General features: G+C 38.2%; 1 protein-coding gene across 1 annotated transcript in view; it reads left to right on the top strand.

Annotated features, from left to right (window-relative positions):
* The window catches only part of nfatc3a (nuclear factor of activated T cells 3a), a 145,150-nt gene that overhangs the window by 76,249 nt on the left and 43,244 nt on the right, over nucleotides 1-25,657 (top strand). Inside the window, exons 3-4 of the mRNA XM_056265442.1 lie at nucleotides 2,057-2,219; nucleotides 17,797-17,996. Of these exons, the coding sequence (XP_056121417.1) occupies nucleotides 2,057-2,219; nucleotides 17,797-17,996 (363 nt within the window). The remainder of the gene's footprint in view (nucleotides 1-2,056; nucleotides 2,220-17,796; nucleotides 17,997-25,657) is intronic.

The raw sequence follows: 25,657 nt of genomic DNA, 5'->3' as shown, positions 1-25,657 counted from the left end.
TGCATAATGAAATAGTGCAGAACCTATTTGGGCCTATTTACATCTGGTCATTCATGCCTTTTAACTGATCGGATAGCTATCCGTTTTGTTAAGACGGTTCCATTTACACTTGGCAGCATAAATGTTTCTCTGCATCTAATCTTCAATTCCTGCACTATATGCAAATCTAACATCTTTTCACGATTGGATAGCTATCCAATCAGAGAAAACGCATGAAGTGACCAGGTATGCATGAATGGAGTTTTCACATGCATCACAGTCATTTTGATGTTTGTGGAATGTTTAATAGGACTCAGTATACTTGTTTGGATATCTCTGAAATGTATAGCATTGACTATGTACAGCGGAACAAGCTGTAAGCTGTCAGTCAGTAACTTACACGCGTGATGCGCAGTGGTCGTGCTAATGGTTTGTTAGCGACTCAGAGCTGCGCGCTTTCATTGACTTGCGCAGTTTAATTCTCACACGTTAATAGTATTTATAACTCCTACCTTAATAAAACAAGCTGTGTTACTATAAGGAGTGATTACCTCAAAATGTAGATCTGTATGTAAGTACATACTTTATCTGAATGACATATATGCACCTCTCTCGCTTTTGCTCACATGCCAGCGATTACCCTACGTGCCAGTGTTGGCACATGTGCCATAGGTTACCAACCCCTGGTGTAAAGACAATAAGACATGCTTGAATAGTCTCTTTGATTTAAACTTCAAATTTACTAACTACAATTTTTGCAATTGACAAATCTTCATGAATCACAACTTCATAAATCATTCTCTTTGTTTCTGCAGTATTAATCCATTCAAAATTCTGTTTCAGTGATTCATCAACACTCATCAATGCTGATGAAAGGATCTATGTGGCATTTATATGTATTATATATTGAAATATGTTGTTTAATATGTAATATTTAAATGTGTAATTTAAATATTCCTGTTTATTGTCATATGTATACTAAGGATAAAGATTAAATATTTTTCCTTGTTAATTTTTGTGTACCGCAGTTGTGCATGTATAAGGCAAGTGTACATTTTCACCAAGTAAAGCTGTTTGGTTTCCTCAGGCCACTAGGCCACTATCGTTAGGTCACTACCGTCACACACAGCCTTCTCAAATTTCCCCTGACGATCCATCTAACGTTACCATGACAGCAGGGCATGTACATGTCATATTACAGGAGAGGGGTGATCAGGAAAGTAAGAGGATGTGTTAGAGAGCTAAACTAAGAGAAAATCTGTGAAAACAAAATCAGTTAAAAAATTTTTGTTGATTTAGAAAATATGTAGTTTTGCATATCCTTAAATTTCCCAAAAATAAATCATCATTCATCATTCATTCACCTTCATTTTGATCAACCCTATATTACTTTTTTCTTCTGTGGAACATTACAGAAGATATTTTTAGAAATGTCTTATTTTATGTAAAAACAAACAAAAACAAAAAGTCAATGATAACTAAAATGGTTTGGTTACCAAAATATTCTTCTGTGTTTGGAACAACACAAAAAATATTACATGTTACTGACTGTTAGCATTTAACCTGCCCTTACAAAAGGTAATCATGGTCTTTGATCACAAGTCTTATTCATAATTTTAAAACCATATTTTAACATCCAATTCACAGCTCAAAAGATCATACACTCTTTTTTGTTTTGTTTTTCTTTGAGAACTTTCTAATTTGTCCTGTATCTCAGTGGACAGGCATATGGCGAAATGCATTGTGGCACACACACACCACAGCTGTATGAATCTAGGTGCAGATGCAAGCTGTGCCAAGCCAGTTTTTCTTGTCCGGAATCACAGTCTTGCATAGCACTTTTTCATGGGGAGTGGGGACCGTTTCTGGCACCAGCACCAACCCTGGAAAAATAAGATTTGTTGAATTTCTGTGGTTGTGACAAGCAAAAGAACATGAAATCGATGCATCCTAAAATGTTGCATAGCTGCTCAATGATTAATCTTGTTTTGTATGTCTTAATTTTTTACAATATCTATGACCCATCACTATGCATTGTGTAACTGCTCTGTTTATGTTGCTCTTGGTCTGTGTACAGGGTATCATCCCTGCCTCCCCTGGACTGGCCGTTGCCAAATCAGTATGGGCAGTATGAACTAAAGATTGAGGTTCACCCCAAAGCTCATCACAGAGCTCATTATGAGACCGAAGGCAGCCGAGGGGCTGTCAAAGCCGCGTCTGGGGGACACCCTATCGTCAAGGTGAGTCTCCACAACAGGACTTTTACTGATGATGTCATTTTCCCTGGCTATATTTCCTGGTTGAATACATTTGTTTGTTGATTACCACCAGTCGTTAAATTTGGTTTTGGATTTTCATACAAAGCCTTGTAGCCTTTATTTTGTAGAACTCATTACGCTGGCCACAAAAGTGGGAACAGCGTGATCCCATCCGTTCCCTCACAGGAAGCAGAACTTGAGAAGCGAGACCACACAGAAAGTGTCTGCTATGTGGCCTAGTAACCTCATTACTGGTCATAAAATTCATTTTACTGGGTAAAAGCTAGTGCGGGACTGTGTTGGTGTCAGTTAGATCTAAGCAGGCAGTATAGCAGTCTGATTAGAGACTTTATTTAATACCGACTGCATTTGTGCTACTACTAGCTGCTCACCGGTGGGAGCGTACTTCAGTAGAGTTGATGGCATCATTTATGTAAAATGAAGCCAAATTAGTAACCTGCTGTATCATGTGGTACTCCTGAACGGATAGGTAAACTTACCTGGCACTCTCTTGAGGCTAACTCTCATAGAGAGAGAGAGAGAGAGAGAGAGAAAGAGAGAGCTTGTTGGTAAATATTTTATGGTCTTGGAGGCAGTGGCCTCTTTTGTGGTAGCCTTAATGAAGCACACACAACTCAGGAACCAAGATCATTGAACGTGTGAGGAAAAGAAGGCGGCCTTTCCCCTGAATCATAACCTCTGGCATCAAATGGTCCATTAAACCACCACAATAACAGACCTGCATTTCTGCCTCGTCACACCTCTGTCTTTGGGGTGTAATTGGCCGTTATTCCTTGTTTATGACCTTCGTTATGTTACCTGCATGATCATCTTTCATTATCAGACATCTCCCCTCTTTTATACTACAGGGCTGCCTTTACAATGCCCTTTGTTCCAATTCCTCTTGGTTAGTTTGAGGGTCAGAATATTGAGTAAACAACATCCATCATGCCTTGTATCAACTGTTCAGGCTGGTAGAGTAATGGTGTGAAGGGTATTGTCTTGGCTACAACCTACTTAACGTTACAACCTACCTGAGTATTGTTGCTGACCATGTCCATCCCTTTATGACCACAGTGACCATACCTATTTTCTGATACCTACTTCCAACAGGATAACTCACCATATCAAAAAAGCTCAAATCATCTCAAACTGGCTTAGTTGTCCTTTGCAAAAGAGATTTTTGTCTTGTTTGTTGAGATTTATTTCCCACTTCCAGCCTTTCATGCTTAAACATCAACCACCTGTATGCACATGAGAATCAGTGTTGTACGAGCGTGCCTTACTTGCTATTTCAGGGTATTAATGACTAACTCTTTAACATCATAGCCCCACTTCCCCTCACACTATGACTGAGGATGCATAATTACCTCACATTAATGAAGTCTGTTCAGTGGTAGACACACACTGATCCACCCACAGGGAAAAACTGCTAGAAAACCTGGCTAAATATCTATTTGTTAGTTTTTTTGTCCTGTTATTTGATCATATTTTTACAAAAGGCGAATTAAATGAATAGGGAAAACTATGCGATGCGAGCCTTAACATGTATAAAGCTATTATGGGTAATAATATTCTGAACAGATATACTTGAACAGAAAAAAATCAAAGGTTAACATGTTTAAGCGATTGGCATCTATACAGATATGCAAACGATCTGCAAACGATCCGAATAGGCTGACCAGCCTATGCATCTGCAGTAATTTTGATAAATCTTAGCAATCAAGTAATAAAAATGGTGGGATCTGAGCAAACCTTAATAATTTAGATTATTTAATCATTTCAGGTGATTAAATAAATTCAGCATTTATTAATCTAAATTAATTTTCTTTTCTACATATAGTAATACATTTTTGTATAACTTATGTGTTATTAAAAGTTGTTAATTATAAATGAGCAATTGTACATGTATAAATTAACCTTGAATTATAAAAACTGCATTAAAAATGTTTAGTTAATGGTATGCATTAACTAATGTTAACAAATTTAACCTTACTGTAAAGTGTTAACATCGTATTTTCACACTTGTCTTTGGTTTGTGTTTATTTTGACTCTTTTATATGCTGTTTGATTGTGGTTTTGAAACCCCCTGGTTCCGTTTGGGAAAATCTGCACATGGAAATTCTCCCATACCATCAGACCTTTCAGCGAACAGCTGTTTGCGATAATGTTTCCCATGATGCTTTCTGGGGCATGCGCTGCTGGAGTCTTAGGCTGCTACTGTGGAGTATCTGTTGTTGTGACGTCAGCAGGTGACACCGCAGACTCCATCTGTCCCGGGAGTGAGCTTCTCTGCGGTGACTGGACCTTAGAGACGGTGAACAGACTCACTGAGCCATATTGCCGTCAGCAGCACTTGCGCTGCCAATTAGTCAGGACAGTTAGGACAGACCCATACACCTGTATGCCAGGTGTAAACTACAGACGCTGTTTGTGTGTTTTTATGTGTGCATCTGGGCGTTTGACAGAGAAGGCAAAGAAGGTAGTACCTCAAACCATGTTTAATGAGAAAATAGTTATTACAGAAATAAATCAAAACAATAATGAAATCTGAGATGAAATAGTATGTGAATGGAACGATATTGAAATTAACTTGAAATGTGATCTATGACTACTTGCACTTGCTGTGTTTACCGAGCATTTGTTGACTAATGAACCAAAAAGAAGGTGGCTATTAATAGGCGAACAAACCGCCACTAGTATAGCCACTAATAAGAGCTACACAAAATATACTTGTTCTTCTAATGTTGTAGTTATTAATGCTGTTCCATATGCCTTTAACTCAGAAACCATGTAAACATAAAATGGAATTGAAAAAACAGGGTGTTGTTTGTAACCTGAAAAGAACATTTGAGTCAGTGTTGTAATTGTTCACAAAAATTGTTTTGTTAATAAAAGCTGAAATAAAATATAAATATTAGATGAAGACCTTAGAATTTAGAAATGTTGCCTTTGCAAATATAACTGAAAAATAAATTAAAGCTAAATAGAAAAAACAAAAACAAATAAAATGACAAAAGCACAACAAAATTACAAAAAAAACATGAAAAAAGAAAGCTAAATATATATTAAAATAAAAGCTATATAAATACTATAATAGTATATAAATAATACTAAAATGTGTAAGTGAATGTTAATGAGTGTTTGTGTGTGGATGATCTGACTGGATACTTCACCTTCAGCTAGGGCTGCAACTAACGATTATTTTAATCTGAACAGAAAATTGACTATTTAAAAGTATTGTTGTTAAATAGTGTAGATATCGATCTGAGCAAACCTTGTAAAAACAGCTCCTATTTAATAAAAGATTAAATCATCTGAACACAGTAATTATATTACACTAATAGGCTATTCCAATAACAATCCCTTTACTGCTATTATAAAAATGATTACTTGTGTTGCATGTAGAATTTTAAACCTATACTTACTTTATTGTATTTTTTTTACAATAAATATTTTAGCCAGAATTATTGCACTCCTGTTCTACTGCGCTCCGTCGCTTACGCGCACTGACGCTTGGTTATTGAATTCTGTTCAGGTTAACGGAGACTCGCTTATTGTCGGAATATGAAACAAGGAAATACTTGCAGGACTTAGACCTAATTTACAGATAAGCATATAACAGTAAAATGTAAGTTATGTACTGAGGAAAACTTGTCTCAAAAGCATTAAACAGCACATGCATTTCTCAAAATACGGCAGGGCAAGACGCGGTAAAAGCTTATGCTTTTGTTTGAAGCGCATCAAATGTAACTGCCGATTTTCAACCCCCTTTACAGTATTGTTACAATGTTGGTAGAATATGAAGTGAACCATGTTTACTCATTCTCTGAGTTCTCTGGACTGAGAAATTCATGTTTATTTGTCAGCAAAAGTCCTGCATCCTAGTCCTACTGCATAGACTGAAAGCCTGTTTTGCCACCGGTAAGGTACCCCTTTAATATAAAGCATTCTCATGTTTCAGATAACTTGGGTCAGACACCTTTCCCCGCAGTAGCTCGCTCTGTGTCCTCCGCTATTTTACATATGCGTTTTGTCTAAAGAAATGTGTTATTCACTACTGTAAAGCTAAGTGACTGGTGGATGGTTTCCGTGCACAGCGTGCAGACGTGACTAATCAATAACCGGATTCGTTGTCGATTATTTTTATTATCGATTGTAATTGATTTTATCGATTAGTTGTTGCAGCCCCACCTACAGTCCACCTACAGTACTATGACCTTATGTGGATGGTAGACTTTACACAGGTAACAAGGTTAAGAGAAGGTCATAAAATTAGCTTTACTGGGGCAAGAGCAGTCTAATGTTACAACCAGAAACACATACTTTACCACTCCAATTATTGTGAGAGAAACAGAGACATGATTTCTGGTGAAATCGAGAAACGTGTGTGAGTGTTTCTATCAGTTGTGTGTAAGTCAAGCTGCCATAACAGAAGGCCGCATGCGGATTGCAGTGTACAGTAGCCAGACAAACACCAGCAAAACAAAGTGACAGTGTTTACTGCTAGTGTTTGGACTGGGCTAATTCACAGTTCAGAGATCAATGAGGAATGCTGTGTAATGCCCTACAAACCTTGCTCGCATCTCGCTGGGTTTGCTGTTAACCAAAATCAGCACACATGTTGGTGGAGACAGAGAAGTTCTGAGCCCATCTGACTTAGACTTTCCTAAATGTAAGTATGTGTGAGTGAAAGATTACAATTGAACTGGTTAAACACACAGACGCTCACAAAGGGCAGCAGAGTTTACATATGCCATAGGATCTGTTCATGTGTTTTATTCTCAGAGAAATTCACTTGCACCTTTCACCCAGAGCTTTTATGTGGCTAAAAAAGGCTAAGTGGAATCAACACAGATGGTGGAAATCAGCTTTATGAAAAATAAATTACCCTGTGTTTTTAAAAGGATGATGGTAAAGGAATATTCTAGGTTAACTCTACTGAGAGCATCTGTTGCAGGCTGTCAATTACCACAGAGAAGATGTCTAATGGCAATTGTGCTGGAGAGGTTAAAAGCAGAAATGCAAAGCCAATGTTTATGTTGAGCACTTGTCTAAATGTTGCTTTTGAGTTTGGAGTATCATTCTGAACATGCCCATTGTAGAAAATTACCTGCTTCATGCCTGACTGGCTGAGGAGGCTCTAACTTTGCCCTTACAAGCCTGTAGGGATGATCAGCCTGTCAGGCACTAAGCAGGGAACTTTTCACCAATGTAATTCCTGTAGGTGAAATTTTGCTCCATAAAAATTTTTGTTCTTGGTTTTCTTGTGCGAAAATCATGGAAACCGGGTTTATCAGGGCCCTAAATTGTTTATGAATTTCATTTACCATGTTTTTTAAAAGAACTTATTTGTGAAGATTTTATTATTTTATTATTATTTATTTATTTGGAGAGAGAAAAAAGTAAATCAAACATAACATTTAAATTATGCATTTGGCAGACACTTTTATCCAAAGTGACTTTTAGTGACTAAGATATTGCATTCAGGGTATACATTTATCATTTGTTCATGCATTCTCTGGGAATCAAACCCATGCAAGCACTATACTCTTCTGTTTGAGCTACAGGAACACTTTTTAGTTAATGAAAAAATAAATATTTATAGTATTTTCATCAGGGCAAGTAAAAGTCGGTAATAATAATAAAAAAATCCTTTGTGAAAATTGTACACAAATTTATTTCACTGCTTTACAATCACTGTATAGGCGTCCATTATAAGTGGTTTAGATTTACATTTATTTGTTTTTACAAACTCAAAATCATATCTGTGGTAAAACAATTTAATCCTGAATAGTCTGTCAATTCATCCCAAAGATATTAGCTTTAGTATCAGATAACAAAACAGCTAACAGAAAAACAAAATGGCTGACCTTGGTGACCCTCAGATCTCAAGGTGGGTGATTTTCTGTGCTGACCAGAGACATTTGTGTTGTTTTTTTTCCTGGGGAGCAACCCTGTTGTCTGTATACCCTCATGAGTGCAGTGCTTTTGTTGTACAGTAGCCTGAGGCTGTATCTGAGGTGGATTGAAGACTGAAGGGTAGGACACAGCACAGTGCGAACGGAGGGGGTGAGAGAGATACACACCATGGTAAATGCTGTACACTCTAAACAAATGTTTATCTTGATGTGTTTGTGTGGGAGTCCTAGTGTAGCCTTTTACACATAGTGTGTGTGTGTGTGTGTGTGTGTGTGTGTGTGTGTGTGTGTGTGTGTGTGTGTGTGTGTGTGTGTGTGTGTGTGTGTGTGTGTGTGTGTGTGTGTGTGTGTGTGTGTGTGTGTGTGTGTGTGTGTGTGTGTGTGTGTGTGTGTGTGTGTGTGTGTGTGTGTGTGTGTGTGTGTGTGTGTGTGAGGGAGAGGGAGAGAGAGAGAGAGAGAGAGTATGTGTATTGACCTTATTTAAACAACAGGTTACCCAGCCTCCTGGGTCTGAGTGCTCTCTGTGTGTATACCTCTATTTATCCCTTCTCTCTCTCTCTCACTCTCTCTCTCACTCACACACACACACACACACACACACACACACACACAGAGGCATATGTTGTGTAAACACTGCATCGGTGAACAGACTCTTACTGTGTCCAGTAAGCACAGAGAGTATGTCAGCGCTAATCCACGTTTTGGGGCAAGAGGTCACAGTGTGTGTGTTTGTGAGTGCGAGTGTTTTTGTGTGACCTTGAGTCTCCTCCCCACCCCCTTAGGCTCGGGTTTACCCACACACACACTCAATCATACTCGTGCATGCACACACACGCACCGGCTGGCCTTCACCATAGCAACCACAGAGCAACACAGGGAAACAACTTGCCAGCAGTGGGTAGGAAGGAGAAAGATAGATAGAGAGATGGAGAAAGAGGGAGGAGTGGAAATAGGGGAACGAGACATGAAGCTTTAAGGGAAGTTCAGAGTGTAAAGGGTGTATGAAGGGAGTCCCTTAACTGTCACCGTCCCACAGGTGGGACGTTTGCCATTATATTTTTAAAACAATAATATCTTAGTGAAAACCTTAAGTAATATTGACAAACTATATATCATTTGAAAGCTTACAATCTCTAGTTTCCATATTTGGTGATTGATTTTCAAAATAAATTACAGAGGAGCCGTAATTTATCAATTTGCAACAAGAATATTTTCATACTCCAAAGGCGTGTTCAGACCTTTATTTTGAAATAGCAATGAACATGAAAAATCATGAAAAAAAATTGTAGAAACCTTCATACCAAGAGTTCAAAAGATAGCATCCATTCAATTATTTTAGAAAAAAAAGTCTGAAAATGTTTTAAATATAAAGAAAAAAATAATAAATTCACCATTTGTGATGTGGCAGCGAGCTATGACGCACGTGTGTGTTCTTTGTATGTGTTTATTAGAGGTTGAATTCATATCAAAATCTGCCAAACTTCCCATACTACTTCTGAATAGGATCTCTACTTCATAAATTGTATGAAAATTGTGGAAATAATGGTTCATATCACTCAAAACACATATGGAAATGGAGGCGCCCTTATATGGGCAGTAATGGAGTCTGGTGTTCATCTAGTGAAAAAGTTTGGTACTGCGCCCAAACAAAATCTTACTGAAAGCTCATTTTTTGAGATATCAACCTAAAATTTGAAACACAACTTGTTCAGATTTTTGGCTTTGATTTTTCTGCAGTTTTAGAGTAGCCCAGGTTTTGAAAATATATATTTTATATAAAATATGAATAATTAATTTTTTTACATTGTACATTTCCATAAACTCAAACTTCTATAACTTTTTTTCTGTTTCACTTTCTTAATTTATTTCACTTCTACATACATCTGCCAAATGTCTTCTTTAAAACAAGACCAATCTTATGTCTATATTCCAAAGCATTCTTGAATTACAACCATTTATGTTCGAAATGTGCATTTTCATGTCTATTCAAAAAAGGGGGGTGACAGTTAACAGGTTAAGGCACGATGAAACATACAGCCAAAAGTACAACAGCGCAAAACGTGCTACACCAAAACATGCGCTGCACGTGCTTTTGTTGTATGCTAGACTGTGTCTTCCTGCTGTTTTTAAGACCACCTGATTCTGTGTTTCAGCCTGGGAATGCAATGAGAAACAGTCAGAATGAGACATCTTTATTTAGTCCTCAATATGTAAGGCAACCCAGGGGGGCTATTTTTGCCCCTGCTAGCTTTATTTCAGCAATGGGGCATGTGACTTTTCTTAATGTCAGCAGTTTAATATAACCAGTGTCAGAGAAGGGAGGTTATAGCAGTGCAGGGACAGTCGCCTTGTGAAATCTCACACAAACACACACTGTGGATTTCTTCAGGCCTGCCGATGATAAGAGGATGTTTTCTGTAACTGCTTTTGGAGAGATGGCACATCAACTCATTCAAGACTCCAGGTTTTTAAGCTTGTTTTCTGTTGTCCCTTCCTGTTTTTTTCCCTTTCCTCTCAGCACGCGGCCACCTCTCTAAGCTTTTCTTCAGGATTAAAAGAAGAGAAAAAAGTGGGAATAGAGCATGAATGTAGCCAGTTCACAAAGTGGTGTCGTACAAAACGCAAATGACTTCCTTTTCCTTGTAGAGTGAATCACAGTTGATCCACAAAACTCTTAACACATGTTGTACACTACCTTTAGAAAGTAGAAAACGATTGGGTTTCCACAAAAACATAAAGCAGCACAACTGTTTTCAACATGGATAATAAGAAATGTTTCTTGAGCAGCAAATCTGCATATTAGAATGATTTCTGAAGGATCATGTGACACTGAAGATTAGAGTAATGATGCTGAAAATTCAGCTTTGACATTACAGGAATAAATTACAATAAATTATTAAAAATGATAAATTATTTCAAAATATATTCAAATTGTAATCATAATTTGCAATAATACTGTTTTAACTGTATTTTTTATTGATTAAATGTACCCTGGACAGCATAAGAGACTTCTTTCGCAAACATTTAAAAAATGTTATCAACCTCAAACTTTTAAACAATAGTGTATAAACACAATTAAACACACTGCAGGCAAATTACAAAAGGAGATCAGCTGTAATTATTTTGACTTAATGGAGGCAATGAGGGTGGTTGGTAATATCTTCTGAATGGAAATTACAGAACAAGAGAGAGAAAGAGTGCAGAGGTCGTGCTGAAGTCAGCAACAGAGGCTGAGCCGCAGGCCTTTAGAAACTCCTTGAGGATGTGGCGCCTTGTAGCTGCTCTAAATGTCTTGAAACTGAAGCAGCGCTCTGAAACTTTGCTGAGGCTGCAACATGTTCATGGAATTTCCAAAAGTCATAAATGTTCATGGACTGATATATCATCCTGTAAAGTGGTTTTACATTATAATGCATCATACTAACCATTAGGGGTTTGGGATACTTATTTTTATAACATTCCAGATCAAAATGAATGAATTTGGTAAACTTAAAATAAACATGAAATCAAAATTGACACTGTTTACTTTAATAATACATGTTCTCAGTCCTATTGTGCATGATTCATCAGTGCACTTTATTTCTAACAGAAATGTTTGTCTTTACAATTATATTATTAAAATATATTCAAATAGAAAACCGTTATTTTAAATTGTATTTTTTTCACAATATTACTGTTATTGTATTTTTGGTCAAATAAATGCAGCCTTTGTGAGCATGAGATACTTCTTTCATAACATTAAACATTTTTACCGACCATACATTTTTGATTGGAGTGTTAGTTAATTAAACCTGGAAGTCAGTTTCATGCACATTTGCACAAACAACACAGGCTTGTTTTGTTTTTCTTTGCGTACACACAATGAAAATTAATTGGCCAGTTGGGTTTGGGGCTGGTACCTGGGGTGGTTCACTCTCACCACTGAAATGAATCCTACAAGCATGTGGTGTTGGCGGGGTCATGGTTCATTTCAGTTGAGCTCTTCACCTTTTTCAGGTCTTGGAGCATAAACATGGCCTCTGCTCCTGAATCTCCCATTGCCTGCAGGTCTCTGTCTGCTGGGGATTGTTCACCTCACAGAGTTCACTGCACTCACAGAAACAACATTGCTCGATGGAAAAGTATTTAAGAGAAGGATGAGGCAAAAGTTTCATGAAGAAAAGTGACCAATTTTTTAAAGAAATGTTCTACTTTTACTACCATTTTTTTCTATATGTGTGCTTGGAGGACACAGACAGTCACACTTCTTTCGACATTTTGAACTCCCGTGGAAATGTCAGACCACGTCACGTGATGCATCTGAACTAGGGCTGTCAATCTTCCTCTATAATACTATTCGAATTCCATTCCTTATTTTATTTAATATTCGAATAATATTCGAATATTAAATGCTCAAATTCATCCTATTATTAATATTTACGACATTACTCAGGCTTATGGATCGCCAATGCCAATAGCATGTGGTTGTTGTTACACGTTCTGTCCACTAGAGGGATATCTAACATTACAATAAACATTTTATTCGTGCTGAATATGGTTGAAGCGCTACCGATGGTTTTCGGCTAATATCTCCGCTAAAACACCACCAAAAATTCTGAAACTTATATCGTTCTTTTCAGTTCGACTAGACGGTTCCAACGAGTTTGGTGCTCGCCGAATCCGTTGAGTTTTCACCAAGATATTTGCGCTTCACGGGCGCTTTTTTACGTTGTTAAACATTTACCATTTTTGACAGTATTGTTATGATGATACAGCGAGGATAACGTGCACAATTGTGTTACGATTCAAAAACGTTATTGTTCATCAGACGAAACAAAAGCATTTTATTTTCACATGTGTGTAAGCCAAGGTGGCGAGAAAGGCAAGATTCCATATAAAAAAAATTAATGAATGGGAATAGGAGCAGGCATCACTCAATGATTAAACTTAAACTTTAAGAATGCTGGCCTGATGATTAGAAGAATATATAACGTTAAACAGGAAAGAGGCCGCACTATGCATAAATTGTTTTATTTGCACAAACGCGTTTCGGCGCGTGCCTTCTTGAAACGCGTTTGTGCAAATAAAACAATTTATGCATAGTCCGGCCTCTTTCCTGTTTATATATATAAAAAAATTAAAAATACATTAAAAAAACAATATTCGAATAGTAACTTCAGCATTCGAATAGTATTGATTTTTTTAATATTCGAATTATATTCTAATTTCGGAATTCGTTCCAACAGCCCTAATCTGAACGAATCGCGTTGTCAGAAATTGACATCAGCCAATGCGATTTCGCTTTTAGAGTAAAATGCCCCATTGTACTTTCACGATTGGTTGCTGATAAAAAAGGAAATGACCATATTTGGATCGGACAACATTGTACAGGAGAGAGAGAGCTTTCCAACGGTATATGTGATGACATGGTGCAGACAGCGATCACGGAGCAGCATGTTGATTTAGAACGCCAACTTTTGTTGAATTTAGGAGAAATCTACAGATGCAAATAGACAAAGTGTAGTAAAATAAAGACCTAAATGTGTATTTTGGACTTTTTTTCACCACAAGTCTGAAAGAAAACATGTTATTGAAGACAAATAGCCCAAAATCTCAAAATTGACCAGTGAAAAAAAACAAAAAAACGATGTTTTTACCTGCCATATCTCCCCTTAATTTATACCATGGTCTGTCTGAATACTCTATTCTGACTGGCTGGAAGGTGTGCAATAAAACTGTTTAATGCATTTTAATAATAAGATAATTAAATTAGTATTTTTCGTAGACTATCATATACGGTGTTTCCCGATGGACCTCTGTACCTCTAGGGGGGTCCGGGGGGCGATATTTTTTTTCACAGGATGGTAGGGGAAGACTCATGAATATTCATTAGGGAACTCATCCCTGATTGGTCTTAACCCCAGTGACGAGTAGGTTTAGGGGCGGGGTTAGGAGTAAGTCATCAGACCCACAGTGACGGGTAGGTTTAGGGGCGGGGTTAGGGGTAGGTCATCAGACCAATCAGGGATGAGTTCCCTAATGAATATTCATGAGTCTTCCCCTACCATCCTGTGAAAAAAAATATCGCGTCCGGGGGCATGCCCCCTGAAGAAAATTTTGTGCATTTTAAAGTTTTAAATTCATTAATCTGGTGCACTTTGAGTCACCCGAATCCGATGTTAAAAATAAATAATCCAACCGCCCGAGCCTATATGATATTCATTGATTTAGATATCTGCACCTGATCATCACATTACAATTATTCAAATTCTCAGTGTTATGCATGATAATATGGTAACATATCACACTGAAGTAGGCTGATTTAAAATTTACATTTATTTAAAATAAAAGTTCTTCTTTTGGCAAAATTACATTTCTTTAATAGCCTAAACAGAGGCTTTACTCCCTTGTTTACTCCCATTACTCTTGACATTACTCCCAACAGTAATGTCAATGTTTCATTACATTACTGTTGGAAAACAATCTTGTCAGAATTTTTTTTTTACCTTTATACAGGGCATTTTTCCCTAATTTTATTAAATGTATGCTCCATCTTTCATTTCAAATTCTCAAATTTGATCAGTGCATTCAATTAGGATAGTAAGACACTATAGGGCTGTTAACAATCAAATTAAATAATTTACATTGAAAGATTACAGCTGTATTAAATGAGATTATGAGATTGTTTTAAATATTTTTTTGAATATACAAATAAGGAATGTTGAAAAGAATGATACTTTGAAACTAAACCACCAGTAGGTGGCGGCAGGTGACCGTTTTAATGAATGAGTCATTGAGTCATTCATTCAAATGATTCGTTCAAACGGCTGATTTATTCAGAATGAGGCAGTTTATGAATGGGTAATTGAATCTTTGACTCAAACGATTCAGTAATGAAACACGACTGAGTGTTGCTGTGAGTTGCGCTATGGTTCTGCTGTGATCTTTGTTTTGAACTATTTTCGCTGCTAAAACAACAAAAACAGTCATGCGTCTAAAATGTAAGTGACTTAGTTTTAATTATTTGTTTATTGAACTGTTATGAAATCAGTGTCTCTTTTTCAATCGTGATGGTATTCAGGAAAACAGCACTTTTGGTCATATGATGTTTCTTAACTGTATATTATGTTATAAATAAATGCGCAAGCCTCAACAGCGCAAATTTGTTACCGTCAGTAGGGCTACGTTAGGTAGGTGTACCCTAATGTCACATTATCACGTAGTGTAACAGCGCAGCTCTTCTGGGTTTTACGTCAGAACGTAGGCTCACTATTGGCCGACGCTGGTCATGTGTGTGATGCTGGCCAATAGTGTGCCTACGTTCTGATGTACAACCCAGAAGCGCTGCGCTGTTTTTGCACACAAAAAGTATTCCCGTCGCTTGATAAACTCATGGTTGAGCCACTGTAGTCACTTGGACTATTTTAACGATGTCTTTACTAACTTTATGGGCCTGCAAGTTTCAATTACATAGAAGCCTATGGAGGAGTGAGACAGCTCTCAGATTTAATCAAAAATACCTTAATTTGTGTTCCGAAGATGAACGAAAGTCTTACGGGGTTGGAACAACATTAGGGTGAGTAATTACTGACAGAAGTTTCATTTTTGGGTGAACTAACCCTTTAAGTATTAATAGTACTGTAAGGGCCGGTTCACACAGAATGCGTTTTTTCTGTTAATAACACAAGAGACATAGGCCATGAAATGGGAAAAGGTCAGGTCAAATGGCGCAAGGTCTAGAGACATGTTTTTTAAAAGTTGAAGTACTTTTAACTTGAGCGCCATCGCCACGTTTTAAGAATGCCGTGTCATGATGAGATGCGAGATGGAAAAATGCATTCTTTGTGAACAGCCCCTAATATTGTTGCTGTGTTCATCTTTTTACCCAGAAGATTGTTTTGTACACTCACTGTAATAGTTTATTAGATAATAAATGGGTAAGATTGATTTCAAAACCTTTGCATATCTATATATCTTGTCCCCATAATTTCTTTTGTGGTTAAAAGCTTTGATAAGTGGTTTGACTGTACTTTATCCCTTAAATGTTTGTCTAGTTTGAACTTGATAGTCGTCTTGGCTTAGTTGGCTAAAAGTTGCTTAATAGCAACTGATTTCTTTCCGGGAGCTTTGCGTTTATTGAGTCAATAAAATACTTCCAACAAAAATCTACATTTTGTGTCCAACTATTTACTAAAGTGGGAAGTAGAGTGTAATACGTGAGATAATGCACATCCAGCAAGTTGTTATCGCAAAATAAACCAACTCGGGTGATCCAAGTTCTAATCATGCTGTATGGGTTTATTCTGCAATAACAACCAGCTGAATGTACTTTATACCTTACCTTATTTTTTATTGTTATCTCATGTTAACTATTAATCTTAACATATAGAAACTTATTGTAAAAAGTTACCATAAATATTTTTAAACAAAGCATACCCTTTTGGTTTAATAATTTCCTAGTTACGCATGTCTCCAAGTGTAATAAAACCAAGCTGTCCTGGGAACTACATGAACCAAATCCTACTACAATCCAAGTCTCCCGTTGTTGCCTGATTCTCTTTTCCCAACGTCTATTTCTTTTTCCTCTATCCACAAATGTCTGGCTCTGTTCTCAAGACCCGTCAGTTTAAATGTGAAGCATGTTTTTCTCATTATTGTGTTGCTGTGGTTGGCTTGGTCCTTCCGTTACCTGTGATGGGTCATCTCTCTCTCTCCCTTTTCCTTCCTTCCTTTTTTGTCTCATTCCCATTTTCTCTCTCTCTTTCACTACATTGGATCAGTGTTTACCAAGCATAACATTTCAACAGTAGAGAGATCGTTAGGAGCCTGTGTGCTCAACCTAAGTAACACCCACCCACACATGCATGTCAGTGGAAAAGCTCCCTTCTGTTTGTGAACTCCTCACCTGTCTGGGAAGCTTATTGGCAGGTCATATGTGTGTACAAACGTATGCAGCACCAGGAAGAAAAACGCTTCTGTAAAAGCTTTTTGTTCTGTAACTTCAACAACCTCAGAATGATGTGTTACTTCTAATTAATCACATTTTAATGGGTTTTTCACTTCCCTATTTCCATAAGTCTTGTTTATACTATTTTAGCAGCAAAGGTAGAATGTCTTTCATGGTTTTGTTTGTCTTTTCTCACCTTTTCTACCCACTCATTTATTTATTTTTCCTTCAATTTGATTTTGGTGTTTTTTGTGGCTTGTGGCTCAAAAACATGTTTTTATGTTCATGTCTGGATTTTAATTAGTAGTCACAGTGTGTTTTAGATTTCGTCTTGGAAAAAGTGGGCTAACGTCTGATGTTAATGTGCATGGATGAGGATTTGGGAAGTAATTGCACATACACAGGGTCCTTCGGATTGAAATGCTTTGGGGGGGAAATTATTGTGATACAAATGGAGAATATTTGCCAGTTTGACCTGGTTGAATGTCCAGTGCCTTTAGATGAATACAGCCTGTCAAAAATATAAGAGTTGGGCTATAAAGGGCTCCAGGGATGGTGTAATTTTGTTACCATCGCCCTGATTCCCTCGTCAAAAAGCCCATAGGATTTCTCCATTGTCTTTTTGTATTATTACAGAAAATATACTGATCAAAAAAAGTTGTTGAAAAATCACGAGTGGGGTCATTTCATAATTTCTTCACTTTTTTAACAGCTCGTTGGCTTCAGTGAGAAGCCAGTGAACCTGCAGATGTTCATCGGGACAGCGGATGACCGTTATTTGAGGCCGCACGCATTCTACCAGGTTCACCGCATCACAGGAAAAACTGTTGCCACGGCAAGCCAGGAAATTGTCATCACCAGCACAAAGGTTCTCGAGATTCCTCTCCTTCCTGAAAACAATATGTCTGCCAGGTACCTGCCAGCAGTTCTTCACTTCAACATCAACCTTGATTCTCTCTTAATCTCTCTCACACATACACATGCACATTTGTTTTTCTATTGTGTTGGGGATTTTCCATTTGACTTATTTTGCTTTTATTCTGGCCTAATAATATTGCATATCCCCTAACCTACCTATCATTAAACATAACCCTCACAAAAACATTTTTGCATTTTTATATTTTCATTATTTAGTACAGAATGATAAAGTCAGTCAGTCATATTTATAGAGCACATTTAAAAACAACAGCTGTTGGCCAAAGTTCTGTACAAAGTGTAAACAAGTATCCATAAAACATAAAACCACAAATAAACAATGCACAAAACAATGCAATACCACTACAGCCGCTAATGACCATAAGCAGCAGTAAATAAGTGGGTTTTAAGCAACAATTTAAAATCAATGTATGTAGGTGCAGTCTTTATATAAGATGGCAGATTGTTCCAAAGCTGTGGAGCGGCCACTGAAAAGGCACTATCTCCTTTTAATTTTAGACGTGTCCTCGGAACAGTCAGCTGTAGACTACTGGTTGACCTGAGATTTCTAAAAACATTATGGTGGGCTGAAAGGAGATCAGAGATGTATGGAGGACCCAGTCCATGCAATCCCTTATAAACAAACAACAGTGTTTTGAACTCAATACGATGTTTAACTGGAAGCCAATGGAGAGAGAACAATACTGGTGAAATATGTTCTCTTTTCCTTGTCCCTGTCAGCAATCTAGCAGCAGCATTTTGGACCAGTTGAAGACGTGACAGTAGGGACTGTGAGACACCCAAGTATAGTACATTACAATAGTCTAATCTTGATTAAATAAAAGCATGCATCACAGACTCAATATCTCTGGGTGATAAAAATGCCTTAATTTTCACAATATATAAGGTGTTTTTGGGGTCCTTGAGATGTTTTGACATGCGCTGACATTTGTGCTTTTTTCAGTTGCTTATAAACATATTAATGGCACAGGTGAAATTACACTCTATTTAGCACAAACAGGGCTACCATTATATGTGAGCAACATGTATGTACATGTTTGTATTTTTGAGAGAATATTGTTTATGCATGCAGTGTTTCCCACAGAATTAGATTCTATTTGCGGTGGTGTGGTGTTTGGGGACCGGGGACCGGGGGGGGTGGGGTGTGCATAAAGGACAAAAGCTTAGGCCGCGCCACAGGGGCCTATATGTATTGTAATGGTGCAAAAAGTCAAACTTTAGAGGCATGTTATCAATAACCTTTATTGGAATATAAATGTACATAAGCTTAGCTGCAGGAATCTGTGAGGGCAACGGACAAGAAAATTGGTGTACCCAGGGCAGGCTTAGTAACAAATACCCTTGTATGGTTGTCTTGTCTATATATACTAAACATTAGTGCTGTCAAAATAAATGATTAATCCAAGTGATTAATCAAAAAATAAAAATAACTCATAATCCTGATTGATACCTTCCTGATTGATACCTTCCTGGTATGTACTATGCTCAATTATATAGCAGGGCTCTCAAGTTTTGAAGACAGGCAGCAGGAGTGACAGAATCACGTGAACAATTCCAGGATATGCTTTTTTTTTTCTTTGGTTGTTGCTTTAAATCTTACCCAGATACAATAGTGCTATTTTCTGATTGGCTATTGTGTAGCCCCTTTTTTGATTGGCTGATAAGTGGCAGGCTCGACTGCAGAACTCCAGGAGAGACACGCTTGATTCTTGCCGGTTCCATAGTGAGAGCGGCGCGGCCAGAGACATTTTGGGCGCTGCGGCATATTAAATATATTATAAACAGTTTTTCCGCGAGATAAATACAAAAGACCGAAATGAGTGACTGTGACGCTCAATGCGTGACACTTGAGAGCTCTGATATAGCTAATGGCAACCAGTGATGGGAATAACGGCGTTATAAATAAACGGCGTTACTAACGGCGTTATCTTTTTCAGTAACGAGTAATCAAACGAATTACTGTTTCCCCCGTTACAACGCAGTTACCGTTACTGACAAAAAAAAAGTTTTTTCTCTGGTGTGTGTGTGTGTGTGTTTATGAGGCGCCGGAGTGGACAAAAGCGAACGATTGGCGCGAGCGCGCTCAATGCGCGAGAGAGACCGAATGTGTCCGAGAGCGCGCTCAACAGTTGCGCAAGAGAGACCGAGGGTGTCCGAGCATTATATAGTTTGTTTATAAATAAATTACACATATCTGCAACGTTAATTAATTTACATGGTTATACAAATCAAATCTAAAAAATTACCGTCAGGTAACGTTTTGTTTAGGTTATAAAATAAACCCGAAAATAACCTGCAGGGAACATTCACAGAAAACATCTTTGTTTGACCGGTTGTAAACACGTGCGGCAAACATGTCTAGAATTTGGCTTAAATAATCTCTGATGATGACGTTCGCTATAGGTTATAAAAATAAACCCCCAAAATATTATATTTTAGTATTATATTTTTTTTTGGTAAATTGTTCAGTATTATATTGAGAGAGCACTTGTTAAACTGTTTACTTTTGTTAGGAAGAAAATACTCAGGCTACAGTATGTCTACTAGTTGTGAAGTTGTGTAACAGTTTTATCATTTTAATATACACAAAGAGTATGTATATTTTTTATTATTATTTATTTATTTTTGGTACATTTCTTAAGAAGCATAATTTATTTTTAAACTTATTTGTTGGCCAGTTGGGGTCTGTGCGATATTAAGTAAACCATCTATAATGTTTTATTGTTCTACTATAGTAATGCTAATATTTAGAATAATATATTGGATTTAATAGGCGTCTCTCACATTGTCCCACAGCAACATTAAAATAGAATAAATTATTATTATAAAACATTGAACACTAATCTACACTATTAAGTGTCCATTTCATTAATTTAACATATTTAATACTGGGGGCATCCAAATTATTTGACATAGGCCTATTTGATTTTTTTTTTTTTTTTAAGTAACGCAATAGGTACTTTCTCTGGTAATTAGTTACTTTTATAATGATGTAACTCAGTTACTAACTCAGTTACTATTTGTGAGAAGTAACTAGTAACTATAACTAATTACTTTTTTTAAAGGGGTCATATAATGGTACATGCACTTTTACAAGTTGATTGTACTGAAACGTGTGTTGGCAGTGCCTGTACACAAACATCATATAATGATAAAAATCCATCCAGTGGTTTTGTTTTAATCTCCTTATATGTTTTCCCCTGCCTCAAATCGAGCCGTTCGTTTTTGTGACGTCAATAAAACGGACGCCCCTCCCACGATTGTTAATTGACGGGAGCGTTTCAACACAGACCCGCCCTCGCACATGAGGTAGCTGTCAATCATAGTCTGCGCGGCGTGGACCGGACCGGCGCTGTCATTGTTGATGTGCCGGAGCACTGTCTATGATCTCCTTCCTGCTCTGCTACTGTTCGGGACGCTCTTGCTTACTGCTCCGCGCTTTGCTCTATCGCTTTTATATTTTTATATTTTATCTCCTTTTATCACCTAATTTTAACTTCAGCTAATCAGCACAGTGCTCAAACGCTTGGATTACTACAAAAAAACAGCAGAATTCTTTTTACTTGACCAGCCTCCCACTGAAAGCTTACATTCCGGGGAAGAGAAAACACAACTGTCTACACTCATAAAGGATAAGAGAAAATGCCTCTTCTGGAATCTACTTGCTGCATTAACTGCCAGAGACTTTTACAAAGGATTGTAGTTCTTGAAACAAAGTTATTTGTGGGACCACCGAACCAGACGGAACACACAACAGATATCAGCCATGGACGCCCTCAGCATACAGCCGGTGAGTCCCATGCATCTAGTACTCCTCGACAGGCCATACTGAGTGTAGAGAAACAAACCGATCGACTTACAAATCGGTGGCACACACAGGGAGCGAGACCCAAAGGCACTCGAGACATCAGATTGTCACGAGTATCACATATTGCCGCAGTAGCATCCTCTACCCCAGATACGGCTCTGACAAGGATTGCAAACACTGGTCTCCTACCACCGCCTATACATCTTGAGAACAGATTTGAAGTATTAATGAATGTAAATGAGAAATCCCCAAACGTGATGAATGTGATCGAACACAGACTGAATCAGCCAGTAGCTAACACTGATGCTAACTGGCGCTCAAGGTCGAGCAGACAGCGGCACTCAGCTCAGAGCGCAGCCGAGCACAGGACTCTGATAGTGGGGGACTCGATAATCAGAAACATTAGTATCAGGGATACAACTACATGCTGCCTTCCACAAGCAACAACTTCTGATGTAAACAGTGAACTTGAGAACATTCTGATGAAACATAAGACTGCAAATCGACTCATCATTCATGTGGGGAAAAATGATATTCATAAAGAGCAGTCAGAACTCCTTAAGAAGGATTTCAATGAACTTTTTGAAACACTTAAAAGACTGAAAGTTCAAACATTCATCAGTGGACCAATCCCAGCAAGAGGAACAAACAGGTTTTCACGGTTGCTTGGGCTTAATACATGGCTCCAAAAAACCTGCTATTTAAAAGGAGTGAACTTCATTGACAACTTCAATCTTTTCTGGAGTCAGAGGCAACTGTTTCAACAGGATGGGCTCCACCCAAACAAACTTGGTTCAAGAGTGCTAAAGGACAATATCTGCTTCTCCCTCAATCATCCTTCTGCAGTGTGTGCCAAACCACTCAACCTGAATGGCACACACACACCTGGACACAGTATGAATGACCACAGGACTTCACTTCAGCACCTGAATGGACATGCGGTTGACACGTCACACAAGGACAATGATAACACCATGCAGCCACAACAGCTTCTGCTCACGGACACAATCTCTGCTGAGCCCTGCCCACAGCGCTCACCACAGACAGAATGTGACATATTAGAACTGCTCCAAGATTCAGCTCCCAAGGACAACTTTCTGGAAAACAGCCAGGGAAACCAGGACAGCATATTACAGCCGATAACACCAGAGCAACAGCCCGTCTCACCAGACACATTTTCTCTATCTCCAGCATCTCCACTTCTGTGCTTCTCAGAGAAAATGGAAGAACTGGTGTTTGCTGGAACCAAACTATCCCACTCTTTTGCTGCAAGCCCCCAGATGTCAACCAAAAAGCGGCAGGCCCCGCAACCACCAAAGCCTGTGGGCCCAGCTCGCCCTCCCCCTCCTCCTGTGAGAGCTCTTCGGCCTCTGCCACAGCGCCAGGGCCCACACCCTCCTCCAGCGGCCCGAGGTCAACCAAAAACAACTGATACCAGCTCTCAGTGATATGTGTCGGGTCTCCGCTATGACAACAGTAACTTTCTTAAATGTTTACATAACAAGCGGGAACCCAGTGTGCCTGTATCTTCCTCTATTGCTGTTCGATTACATGATAGAAAGTCTAACTAAGGCCTTCAAAAGCCGTACAGCAAACCCATCTAATCTGGTGCCTATTACACGCCAAACTAAGACTGCTGTGGGAACAAAAAGTAAGACTGTTAAGTTAGCATTTTTAAACATCCGCTCACTTAAAAATAAATCACTTCTAGTCAATGACTTAATAACCACATACAACCTGGATTTTATGTTTCTAAATGAAACCTGGCTAGAAGACAGCTGCAGTGCAACAGTCCTCAATGAAACATCTCCTCCTAACTTTACTTTCATGAGTGTCTGCAGAGCTGTAAGGAGAGGTGGAGGAGTAGCTGCTCTTTTTAAGGATGTCTATCAATGTAAGCAAATACCATTTGGTAATTACCCGTCTTTCGAATATCTGGGTATTGTGTTAAAAGGCGTTCCACGCATTTTACTTATTATTCTTTACAGGCCTCCAAAATACTCTTCAGCCTTTGCTGAGGACTTTACAGAACTGTTATCAACAATTTCCTCCGAGTTTGACTGTTTTGCGATTGCTGGAGATTTTAACATCCACATAGATAATACAGAAACCAATATGGCAAAAGAAATCAAAACTGTTTTAAAAACTTTTGACCTGATTCAGCATGTACACGGACCGACACACACTCGTGGACACACTCTAGATTTACTTATCAGTAAGGGTCTAAACATTTCATCGATTGTTATTAAGGATGTAGCACTGTCTGATCATTTCTGTATTTTCTTTGATATATTGATCTCTCCTGCCATTGAAGCTAGATCTGTGTCTGTCAAGAAGAGATGCATAAATGAGAACACTAGTGTACTATTTATGAAGGCTATATCTTCAACACCAAGCTTATCTGCCGACTCTGTTGATTTTCTCCTTGATTCTTTTAACTCAAAAGTTAAAAGTGTAATTGATGATATTGCTCCTGTGAAAGTCAGGAAGAGTGGTAGACAAAAAGCACCTTGGAGAAACTCAACAGCAGTGCAAAATATGAAAAGACAATGCAGAAAAACAGAGCGCATGTGGCGGAAGACCAAACTTGTAGTCCATTATAACATCTACAAAGACACCATCCATGCTTTCAATATGGAACTAGGCAAAGCTAGACAGACTTTCTTCTCAAATATTATAAACAGCAACTTAAACAACACACGCACTCTTTTTGCTACTGTAGAGAGACTGACAAACCCCCCAAGCCAGATTCCCAATGAAATGCTCTCAGACAGAAAGTGCAGGGAGTTTGCTTCGTTCTTCTCTGAGAAAATCAATAATATCAGAAAGGTGATCAGCACATCATTGAGCTGCACTGGGGTCAGACAGATCAGACCACAACCTGAGAAAGCAGCTACTATGTCTGATTTTGATGAAATTGATGGCAAAATTTTAGAAGAAACCGTACAGCACCTTAAAACATCAACCTGCGCCCTTGACGCACTTCCCACATCTTTCTTCAAAAGTGTGTTAAACTGTTTAGAAGCTGATCTCCTAGAAGTGGTAAATGCCTCACTTATCTCTGGGAATTTTCCAAACTCCCTGAAAACTGCAGTTGTCAAGCCCCTCCTGAAAAAGAGCAATCTGGATAAGACCATATTAAGCAACTATAGACCGATCTCAAATCTTCCTTTCATAGGCAAGATCATTGAAAAAGTTGTCTTCAATCAGCTGAACAAATTCTTAATCTCGAATGGATACTTTGACAATTTCCAATCTGGTTTCAGATTGCATCACAGCACAGAGACAACGCTCATAAAGATAATAAATGATATTCGCTTAAACACTGATAACGGCAAATTATCAGTGCTGGTACTACTCGACCTCAGCGCTGCATTTGACACTGTCGATCACGACATACTTCTTGACAGGCTGGAAAACTGGGTGGGGCTTTCTGGGATAGTCCTAAAATGGTTCAGGTCATACTTAGAAGGGAGAGGTTATTATGTGAGTATAGGAGACCATAAGTCTGAGTGGACATCCATGACATGCGGAGTCCCTCAAGGCTCAATTCTTGCGCCACTCCTGTTCAACCTGTACATGCTCCCAATGAGCCAAATAATGAGAAAGAACCAAATCTCTTACCACAGCTATGCAGACGACACACAGATCTACTTATCCCTATCGCCTAACGATTACAGCCCCATTGACTCCCTGTGCCAATGCATTGAGGAAGTAAACAATTGGATGTGCCAAAACTTTCTTCAGTTAAACAAAGACAAAACTGAAGTCATTGCGTTTGGCAACAAAGATGAAGTTCTCAAGGTGAATGCATACCTTGACTCTAGGG

The sequence above is a fragment of the Rhinichthys klamathensis genome, unplaced genomic scaffold, assembly GCF_029890125.1.
Source record: "Rhinichthys klamathensis goyatoka isolate OS25496 unplaced genomic scaffold, OSU_Roscu_1.1 h1tg000232l_1, whole genome shotgun sequence".
Taxonomy (NCBI): domain Eukaryota; kingdom Metazoa; phylum Chordata; class Actinopteri; order Cypriniformes; family Leuciscidae; genus Rhinichthys; species Rhinichthys klamathensis.
The sequence above is the reverse complement of the archived record's forward strand: the minus strand, read 5'-3'. Positions and strand labels throughout refer to the sequence as shown.